At 35.1% G+C, this 12075-nt stretch overlaps 1 protein-coding gene across 1 annotated transcript in view; it reads left to right on the top strand.

Moving 5' to 3' along the window:
* The window catches only part of LOC109848755 (phospholipase D zeta 1-like), a 32385-nt gene continuing 32164 nt past the window's right edge, over nucleotides 11855-12075 (top strand). Inside the window, 1 exon segment of the mRNA XM_020418408.1 lies at nucleotides 11855-12075. This exon segment is cut by the window's right edge and continues 10 nt beyond it. Coding sequence (XP_020273997.1) covers nucleotides 12007-12075 — 69 coding nt within the window. The 5' untranslated portion in view covers nucleotides 11855-12006.

Genomic DNA, 12075 nt, shown 5'->3' with positions numbered 1-12075 from the left:
CCAAGAAAACTTAAACCAATTCACTTAATGATTTCTTGTTCCTTAACAGTATATGAGAATAGTGACTGTTAACAAAAAATATTTAAACAGTAACTGTAAAACTGTATCAGTAACTGTGAACAGTAAAAGTGTGAACAATACTGGTGAATAGTGGTTTGCATTTTGAACAGTACTTACACTTTTACTATTTATAAATGGCACGATAATTTGCTACAATAACTGTCATGAATACTTAACTGCTACAGTGTCATTAATTAATTCTAATTAATTACATTAATTAAAATAAAGTAAGAAAACAGTTACAGAAACCGAATTTTCCTAGAATGAACAGTAATTGTATTTTTATGAACAAGGAAAATAATTCTCTGATGACCAATACTCTATGTAAACAGTAAACAGTAAACATATTTTTTTTAAAATAAAATGAACAGTAACCAAATCTGTTTTTAAGATGAACAGTACCGTTGTTAACAGAAATTGAAAATGGATGAATAGTAACTTCGATGAACAATAATTTTTTAAATAATAATTTCGGATTTAAAACAACAGCTATAAACTATTCAATCTTCTAGATTGTTGAAAAAAAATTATCAAATAAAATTATAGGATGTAAAATAAATCCGAAATAAAATAATAAGAAAGTCTAGCCTAATCGGGAGCAATCGTGTAAACACTGCCCTAGAAGATTGAGGACCAGCCTATCATCATGGCGCAGATGATCCTCTCTTTCCTAGCGGTAAAAACCCCCGGAAGCGGCTGACCTCTGTACTCGGGCGAGAGAACAGAGCTTCAGCTCAGACGAAGAACAGTTGCCCAAAAATAACACTAACATATGAACGAAAATAATATGCAGAGGAGAGAAGAGGAAGAAGAGAGAATTGTTTCTGTATCTTATGTTTTTCGAGCTCAACATACAGATATATATATAGGGTTGGAAAGAGCTGTTACAAATTCCGTAATTAATACGATAACGTTCGTCATAAATTTTCGTAACGTTCCCCATAATGTATAGCCGTTACACACGTTTTAATTGTATTCATAACACTATTCCATGTGGGACTATCCCATAATGTATAGCCGTTACACACGTTTTAATTGTATTCATAACACTATTCCATGTGGGACTATTCATGAAGGCAAAATTGCCTTTTCTCCAACAAAATATCCAACAAGTACTTTGTTTTCTCTCTTCCCTAATGTGTTTGACTTGGCCGCATATCCTAAAGCAATGGTGAATTATCAAATGAAAGGTAGCAATAATGGTTGGGTGAGTGATATTTCTTTTGTCAGACAATTACAGGGACAGAATGTATATAGATATTTTGAGTTGCAGAATGCTATAAATAGAGTAAATGTTTTTGATATGTAGAAATGATGTTAGATTATGAAGATGGAAAAGTAATGGAATTTTTTCTGTGAAGTCCGTGTATGGATTTCTTATTGATGGCGGGCTTAGATATGCTCATCAGGGTCTATGGAGTATTCTTGTTCCTTCGAGAATTAAGATTTTGATGTGGTTTAGTTAATGTTCACAGGTTGAATACCAAAGATAGATTGATTAAAAGACATTTGTTTGTGGATAATTGCTAACTTGCTATGTACCGTGTAGGATTGAGGAAGAAGATCATAATCACTTGTTTTTAAATTGTAGGGTTGTGTCTTCAATTTGGAATTCTTTGAAGCATAAATTATGTTGCTCATCTCATCCTATTGATGATATTTGTGAAATTTGGTCTGGGAGAAATGACGATATATCTTCATCTTTAAAATTGAAATGGAATGTTATTATGTGTTGTGTTTTGTGGTAGATTTGGTATGAATGCAATATATGTATTTTTCATCAAAAGAAAAGTCATGTTCTTGATCTATTACATCAGATTAATAAATATTCCATGTTTTGGCCAGGTATAATATTCCTTACATGTATGAAGAAACTATTGTTGTGCGCTGCGGAAGCCAAACAACCAAACCAACGTGCTACGAGAAATCAAATCAAACGAACATCGAGAGAAGGCCGAACAAACCAAATCAATGCTACAAACACAAACAACCAATTTTAACGTGGTTCGGCAAGTTGCCTACGTCCACGAGGCAAGAAGGGGATAGGGTTTTTCACTAATAGAGATGAAGAGTACAAACTGAGATTACAAATCACTCAAACTCACCAATTAATCTCACCAACAAATCTCTAATTCTCTCCAAACAAAACCCTAACCAATAGCTCAGAAAATACCTCTTTTCTGTGCTCCAAATATCCCCAATTTTCTGCTCCTCAAACCAAAAACGTGTTCTTATATATATAGAAATCCTAAAACCAAAAGCATATTAGGAATTCTAAAACCAAAATCAAAACAGATTAGGAATCCTAATAACTTGTTACCAAAACAGATTAGGAATCCTAATAACTTGTTACCAAAACAGATTAGGAATCCCAATAACTTGTTATTAAAACATATTAGTAATCCCAATAACCTGTTACCAAAATAAATTAGGAAACATATTAGGAACTTGCTATTCAATAATTCTCCACCTTGGCGAAGTGTTTCCAAAACTGAGCCGACACCAATACCAACCAAACGTCCCACTTGTTGCGTCCAGTACGAAGTGGAACAAATCCACGACAACGGACTCAATCCACAACAAGTCGAGACCTAAACAAGAATGTGAACACTCTCCAAATGTTGGTATCAACTCACCAAATCGGCTACATCATAAAATGACTGCCTACGTATCCTCTTGCCCAAGGAATCAAGCCTTCACGTAGTTCCCCCAAACGACCTCCAAAGGCCCTCAATCAAATAGAAAAGTCTACAACTCTTCACCAAGATCACCAACGGATCTGCAACTGATAGCGCTTCCAATGGCCCCAAACTGAAACAAATCAAACACCTCCACCTGAGGTGAACCAATGGCCGTATCCAAAACATGTCCACCAGCTGCACTCGAATCCAAAACCAACTTATCATCTGCATCCAAATCCAAATAATCTCCAAACTATGTCACCTCAGCTAGAATCCAAAACGATGCAGTATGATCTGGAGTATGTGGAGTAATCTTCACCCAATGTGAAGTAGCATCACCCTCCACCTGCTGCGATATCCAAACGACCTGATCAACACTCTCCACCTGTCGAGAGTCAAAAGTGACACATCTGCTCAGAACAAAATCAAAAGCTCCTAACTGATAATCAAACGAACATCTGAATCCCAAACGTGCAATCGGATCAAATCTCACATCCTCGATGTGACCAAATGCTATGCAACCAAATATTCGACGCAACCCAAAATCTGAAGCAGCTCCACCAGATCCAAAATCTCCACACGCAGCAGTCGGCAACCTATGACCAAGATGTTAGACCCTAGAGGGGGGTGATTAGGGTCTTATGCTAATCTAATCCGATTAAATACCAATTAAAATTATATTGATTAATTTGATCTTGCAAGATATGAATATGAGCAATAAAGATGAATAAGAATACGCTAAGCAAAACACAAACACACGATATGTTCACGAGGTTCGGTCCCCACGACCTACGTCCCCGCTCCTCACCTCGAGGAGATATCCACTATCACAATCCGGTTTGGAAGCCGGAACTTCTACACACTCGGTTTACAAGTTCACCGAAAACTCTCACACTACACAATCACTCAACAATCACACTTTACACACTAAGTGTAGGAATCTAGCCCGTGTCCTCCTCCTCAAGTGCTCGATTACAACCTCTCCCTAGGTTCGTCAATCGACGCCACTCCTATTGGATTTGACCCCGTCTCTCTCTCCTCACACTTCTCTCGGTGTACAAGTGTATTACAAGTGATTCTCACAAATAAAAGTTCGATACAATAATTTGTTCTCAAATAACAAGTGAGAACACAATAAAGCTCACACTCACTAAATCACACCCCACAACTCACACCATATAATATGAAAATATTAAGCTCAAATATGTGTGTGTGATAGCAGTGAATCAAACTCAATAAATATATATAGCTTATTAACATGAAAGTGAAATAACAAGCTATTTAAGAGTTTAGAAAAACTTCTCAAGCAAGAAGAACAGTAGAGGATGATCCCAGTGGAATTTGAAGGCCACTTCTTGTTGATGAAAAACTTCTCTTGAAAACAAATTGATTAAAACAACCTTAAACAGCTCTTAAACACACTTAGGAATTTTTGAATACAAACTTGAATTTTCTTAAGTGTTTGTAAAATAGCAGCAAAAGGGTTTATATAGTATCCCAACACAACAGCAAGCAACTGTGCAAAAATCCAAAACTCATTTTGAAAACAGCTGTAAAAAAACTAGCCGTTGTAACATTCTGACCGTTCGGCGGTCGACCGGGCCGGTCGACCGCGAAGCACAGACAATGAGGGTTTGGAGCTGGCGGTCGACCGACGGAATTTTCGGTCGACCGGATTTTCTCTCGGTCGATCGGTTCGGTCGACCGCAAGCATGAGCTCAGAAAACCACTGTCGGTCGACCGGGTCGGTCGACCGAAAACTGATATAGGCAATACTGACAGGTTTTGGGCAGTTTTGAAAATTCGTTAAAAATATCAAATCACATCCAAAAATAGTGAAACTTTGGGGAAAGTTTCTAAGTGATAAAATAAACATGTTTAAAAAAGAATTTTTGGAAAATCAATTTTCGTTTGTGAAAACTACCTGTTTTTGAAAAAAGCTTAGAAAACCTGTTTTTATATGAAAGTGAAATTTGATATAGAACTTGTAAATATGTTTATATATATTATGCATGTATTATATGTATATAATGAAATATTAAAGAGCTGTAAACATGAGAGAAAAGTTATTGTAACAACGTTTGATGAGAAATCATTTATATGATAGAAAAACTTCAAAAATTGTGTTACGTGTACATATATTGAGCTTAGATATAATCATACAATATATGTAAGCGAAAAACTTCAAAAATTGTGTTACGTGTACATATATTGAGCTTAGATATAATCATACAATATATGTAAGTGTACTAAGCATATACCTAGGTAAATCCACGCAAAAGAACTTGAATCTTTAACACTGATTGACGTGTGTTGAAATACCTGAAAAGAGAGCATAAACACAAAACACTAGAAAACTTATTAGTAATAAATTGTTTGTCAAATCATCATCAAAACTATAGGGTCAACACAAGATGACCCAAATATGTCGAAGCTCCAAAACCAAAATCAATGCTCGACAACCAACGTCGATCCCCCTCCAGTAAAGAACGACCCATCAAAACTGTCATCTCATCTCGTCGTCCCAATGTTTCCACATCAATGAAGTGTCTCAAACTGCCATGAGTTCAGCACAAATGCAAGAAAGAACCCCTACCAAGGCTAGAACGACGTGTTACCTTTCTGCTAATACACTTCTTCCAATTGTTATTGACTTCTAGGACTTCACACTAACGGGACCTGATTGCAACCCACCAATGCCTAGAACAATCCCCAACTGCAGAAACTAAATACTGATTACCTCCCAATGATGCCTCCTTGGAAGGCCCCCAAATGTCTGACTGAACACCACCTAAAAGACCCCTTGATCGATGGATTGAAGTACCAAACTCCACCTCTGTCTTATTGCTCATACTAATGTGCTCAAAGGACTTCAATCTGCAGGTCAAAACACTCCTCAACAAACCATGCACGACATAACCAATCAAATAACTTAGCATCAACAAATGCCACAGTCTAGCCTAATCCAAAGAAGTCGTCAGCTCTCTATCAAACACCGTGCTTTCAATCAAATAATACAAATTATTCCTCTTAACGCCCTTCATCACAATCATGGACCCCAATGTGACCTTCAAACGTGCATCCACCAAGGTCACCCTATAGCCTGCTACCTCCAAAGCTCCAAATGAAATGATGTTATTCTTCAACTGAGGAACGAACATCACTCCAACCAACTCTTGAATCACTCCGTCACTCATCCTAATCCGAATAGTACCGATCATTACCCACTCCTGAAAGCTGGAGAACCAATCCCTCCTAGGGCAAATATGGTAAGAAGCACCCGAATCCAACATCCACTCTGTAGAGTCGGCAACACAAACTGACGGTAGTGCAGATAACGAGTAGCTCAAAGAATCTGAATCTGAATTATTACCACTAGCCTTGACAACATTCACCTCTGAAGCTTGAATAGCTTTCCCCTTATTCTTCCCGGCTCGATCAACCAACTTTGGGCATTCGACTTTCCAATGTCCATCCTCTTTACAAAAGGCACACTGATTCCTACGAACTCCAAGATGTGCTCCTCTAGACTGTGACCTCCTACCACAGTTTGGACTCTTTGCTTTTGCGACCAATGCCCCCGCTACCGGCTCAACTGAAGTCTCCTTATCCTTCTTTCGAAGCTGATAATTCATAAGTACAGCGGTGACCTCACTATAAGAAAGAGATGTCTTCCCATTAATAAGAGTAAGAATGAATGTCTCATATTCCTCGTTAGGCAAGGAACTCAACAACAATAACGCATTGTCCGCATCTTCAATCATCACATCTACATTCGCCAAATCCACAAGAAGCTTCGTGTAGTGGTTCATGTGATCACCAATGGATGTCACCTTCTTCAATTGGAAGCGATAAAGCCTCCTCTTCAAATGCAAGCGGTTCTCTACACTCTTGGTCAAATACGTGCCCTCTAGGATCTCCCAAATCTTCTTAACCGAAGTCTCATTAATCATATCATATTTTAAATCTTGAGTCAAACAAGATCTAATCACACCACATGCCGTTCTATTCATCTTTTTCCAAACCTTCTCATCAATATCGTCCGGTTTCCCGTCCAATTTCAAAGTATCTTCCAAATTTTACGCATTGAGCGCATCCAAGACTTCACATCTCCAAAGACCAAAATTGTTTGTGCCATTAAACTTCTCCACGTCCATCTTCATAGAGTGGATATTCAAACTTTGGACGGTCTTCACGCCGGAAGTACCATCCACAACTCCTTCTTTCCCGACCATCTTTCTTAAAGCACCAAAACAAATGCGGAACAAATGAAGAATAGATCCAAAACTGAAAAAGATAGTCTTTACCAAAAAGATCCCACATTTATCACCAAACGAAGCCCTAGGCAAGCCTCGAAAACGACCTACTCCTCCAAATAGCTCAAGCGTAGCCCGAGCTCTGATACCACTTGTTGTGCGCTGCAGAAGCCAAACAACCAAACCAACGTGCTACGAGAAATCAAATCAAACGAACGTCGAGAGAAGGCCAAACGAACCAAATCAATACCACAAACAAAAATAGCCAATTTTAACGTGGTTCGGCAAGTTGCCTACGTCCATGGGGCAAGAAGGGGATAAGGTTTTTTACTAATAGAGAAGAAGAGTACAAACTGAGATTACAAATCACTCAAACTCACCAATTAATCTTACCAACAAATATCTAATTCTCTCCAAACAAAACCCTAACCAATAGCTCAGAAAATACCTCTTTTCTGTACTCTAAATATCCCCAATTTTCTGCTCCCCAAACCTAAAATGTGTTCCTATATATATAGAAATCCTAAACCAAAAGCATACTAGGAATTCTAAAACCAAAATCAAAACAGATTAGGAATCCTAATAACTTGTTACCAAAACAGATTAGGCATCCTGTTACCAAAACAAATTAGGAATCCCAATAACTTGTTACCAAAACATATTAGCAATCCCAATAACCTGTTACCAAAATAAATTAGGAAACACATTAGGAACTTGCTATTCAACAACTATGAGTTATGTGAGGAAGATGAAAAGAACTGCTACAAGAGAAGGAAGACATGAAGATGTTACTGTTGCTAATGATGGAAATGGATAGAAGAATATGGGGGAGTCTTTTCAAAGATATGATGATGGTAACAGTACAAATGATGTTTTTTTGGTTTTGTATATGTTTCTGTATACTGGGCTTATGTTTCGTACTACCTTAGTGTGATAGTAGTTATGATGGGTTTTTTTTGTATTTACGGGAAGTTAACAAAGATGACATGAACTAAGTTTAAACTTTCGGGTTGGGTGTAAATGAAATAGTATCTTCAACCCCTGTGCTTAAATGACTGAAGTTTCGGCAGCGATTTCCTTGTTGGAATTCCATCCTTTTTTCTGAAAAAAATATAACTTGAAGGAAATTAAGTATATTATCCCTTAAAAATGATTAAAAAACCCTCATCTCTAAATGTTTTACGCTTGCCTAAAAAGACAGGTTTTTCGGATAATGTTAGCTTTCAAGCTTTCTTAATTACATGATAAAGTCTAAAAAGGAAAGATAATCACTAGGATGAAATGTTGAGACTAGGCAATCACTTGATAATGTTTAACCAACAAAGTTGGATAAGAGATGATGTCCTTAAACCGGGGTTTCTTGTTAACCAACGTTATTGTTAGCTAATTGACATCATTAGTAATCAAGATCAGATTGTTCTTAGTGCTAAAATAGGAAATTCCACATGAAGTTAAATTAAATTAAACTACTTGCTACGTGCTAAAACACAAGCAATGAGTTCAATGTGGGGGAAAAGAAGAGTTAATTTGTGATTTATTTTTTTCGCATACCAAAATAGTCATATCCACTTCGAAATATAAAAATGAGTTAGTGAGAAATCATCCTGATTCTCTTAGATCAAGTTTTTGTAAAAAAAAAAAAGAGACAGTAGGTGACAGAATTTTTTTTTTATAAAAAAGATGGGGAGTAGTGGTCCAAATTCTCTACAATATTGATTGTAGAGAATGTCTATAATTAGTTAAGTGAGCTAATATTTTTCTCTTAGGGGGTGTTAGTCAATTGGGACATTTTCATGCAAAATGAGATAATTGTTAAAGTGAAATAATTTTTCGCTAGTGGGATATTTTAGTGGGATAAATAGGAACAATTTTGTGAAGCGAGATATTTTGATAAAATAACGTGGGATAAATTTTTATAATCATGAAATATATATATTTATGCATTTTGAAGATATAAATACTATTTATGTATTTTAAACTTACTATTATTGATTGATAATTGCTTACAAGAATGTTCTTTACTATTAAATAACTTTTGGTTACACTATAAGATATTGACAATTATTATTATAATGATGGTCTAATGATAAGAAGTAAAGAAAGAAAAAGAAATATAAAAAATAAAAAATAACAAAATAAATATGAGTTCTAGTTTTTTACCACCTAGTTCCTAGCTAAAACTTGGAATAATTTGAGAGACTAGAACTCTTATTTTTGTATTGAAAAATATAAAAGGTGGGATAATTTTGTACCATTATCCCAATTCTACTTTTGTTAGAGTTATACTTGACTAACACTGTAAAATTTTGTTCTAGTTTTAGTTCTATGTGACTAACACCTTAAAAATTTATCTCACAGATTATCCCAGTTCCAATTTTAAGTTCTAGGTGACTAACCCCCCCTTATCTCAGTGCATCCCACAATTAACAATATTTTTGTATTATTTAGATATTAATATCAAATATGGGGTCCGCTTAGGAAAAAGTTTTGATTGTTAAGTTGTAGAGAATCTCTACAATCAAGAAGATTAAAAAATGTAAGAGAAGAAATAACCTAAATTAATATTATGGTAAATTTCACAAAAACACCCTAAAACTTTGAGCCATTTTTCACGAAACCTCGGTGAACTAATTTATTTTCCCACTAAATCCCCAAACATTTCTCACAAAAACCTCAATTACTCGAAAGAGACATAAATAAACCCCTAAAACAAAGTAGAATTTCCCCTATAATTTGAGGACAAAGTTTTGTGGGAATAGTTTGGAGGTTTAGTGTGAAAAACAAAGTTCATGGAGCAGTACTTTAGTCTCAAATGTATTTAATTATCGGGATATTGTTAATCAGTTTGCTTCTTCAGTCAATATACGGACATTATTTTATAATAATTGAATTTCCCTTATAATTTTAGATATAGGGTTTTTTGTTGCTCCTTACCAGAACAATGATTAATCATTTGCATGAGTCTTCGTATAGGGAATCATTTTATCATAATACAAGTTTGTACGTTGCTTTGCAGGAGATTCTTCATACATGGTGACCTATTACCGTGTGTAGTTTGATGGTCATCATGACTACAAGGAGACACCTAAATGATATATCTTCGTGAATAAAATTTCGATAAAGTGTTCTGTCCCATATGGCATACACTGAAATAAATTGCAATAAAGTTTAAGATAAATACACCTTAATTTATTATAGTTTCCTACTTTGAATTTCCTATAGTTAATAAGTAGTGTACGTGTATGAGGATGTTTTTTCAGGGGGGAAAAAATGTTTGGCAATACTAGAAACAGGCTGCAATCTCATTCAACAACAATAACTAAATTAAAAAAAAGCAATAACTCTACTTGCTGTGATGCGACTAAAGAATAGGTCTCACTACTATAATACTACCCCATTTATGAGTAGCTAACTTCTATACATAGAAACTGTCATTTTACTTTGGTCAATAAATCAATAAAATCTCCTTTTCAACTTACAAAGATGTTTGTTTTTGCATGTCACAAATTAAAAAAAAAATGCATTTGAACTCGAAAGTAAATTAATATTCTTTCCCTTAAGAAAAGCTCTTAAGCTGACTTCACATCGTAAAAACTCCATTTTGAGAGAATGAAGCTGATAAAAAACATTTTTCAGTTTGAATTAAGAAACTCAAATATATAATCATCTTTGATACCACCTGAGAGTAATTAGAAATCAAAATTATAAATAACTGTTGACGTAGCCTTAAAAATTAAATCATGATTAAAAATGGTTATTTTTGTTTATAGACTAGGTGATTTTGGTTTGACACGATATCACAATTTTCACGACACCACAATAACATTTTCATTTCAACTTCAATTTTGTACCTTATCAAAGGAGTTGGATTTCAGAGGGTTACCCGGATCTTAAGTAAAGCGATGAGGTAGTAATAAATATGCAATTATCCTAAACTATTTTCTTCAATCAAACCCATAAATCCAAGCAAGGTCCTTTCTGTAAATCTGTCAACTGTGGATCCCACAAGTTCTCCCACGCCAAATTATTTAATTCACACATTGAAGGGAAGAACTTTTAACTGCATCAAATTCAAGGAGGAAACTATTTACGCTATTCAATATTAGTCACTTATATTTTAGTATTTTGATTTGCCCTCAAATTATTAAAATTGTTATTAAGTCTTCCAAGTAGATCTCATAGATTGTTTCAAATTAATTGACTAAATTACTAGTTTTACTTTTTTAGTAGGACTATATTTGTAATATGATATATTTTTTTAGACATTTAACCATAATTTGATATTATTTTATATAAAAAATAATCAGATTTAATACTTTTATATAGAAAACATAACCATATCTATTCCTTTATACAAATAGGAGGATCAGAGATTCACTGTTCATGCTACAGTAAATACTACAGTAATATTTACTGTAGCATTATTACTGTAGCAAATAATTACTTAAAAATCACTGTAGCACACGGGTATAAATGTGACATTTTAAAAATACTGTAGCAGAGCGGGATACTGTAGCAATTTCAAAATTTCAAAACCTGCATTATTTAAAAAAACAGGATTACTGTAGCAAAACCGTGCTTTGCACGGACCGCAAACTAGTACATATTAATCTTGATATTATTAATACCACACTGTCTCCGGTAATCAGGGTGTTACTTAAATATACAAATTTGGTAATTTAGCCCAAACCAGCTGTGAGTTCTACGATTTGGGGGAGTCATTAGCAATTTAAATGATTTGAGGGAGGAATTTAAAATATAAATAATAAATATATGAGAGCTAATATAAGGGGATAAAGAAACCAACTAAAAAAAAAATTAAAAACAAATCGAAGTTGAACTCGAACACCTCCAAATTGCCGTCGGCCCCCGTCCTCCCTCTATATAAAGGCCCAAACATTCTAGAGATCTCAAACCTCCTTCCTTTATTTAACTGCGCTTCCCTATTTTACACAAAACAATAATAACGAACAAATTAGGGCCAGAATTTACCCCCAAATTCTGATGAGATGTCATTGGATCAAATCACATCGGATTCCGGCGGCCATCGATACGTGAAGATGGAGTCGGAGCCTCCG

The sequence above is a fragment of the Asparagus officinalis genome, chromosome 7, assembly GCF_001876935.1.
Source record: "Asparagus officinalis chromosome 7, Aspof.V1, whole genome shotgun sequence".
Taxonomy (NCBI): Eukaryota; Viridiplantae; Streptophyta; class Magnoliopsida; order Asparagales; family Asparagaceae; genus Asparagus; species Asparagus officinalis.
This window is presented reverse-complemented; position numbering and strand designations above follow the sequence as displayed.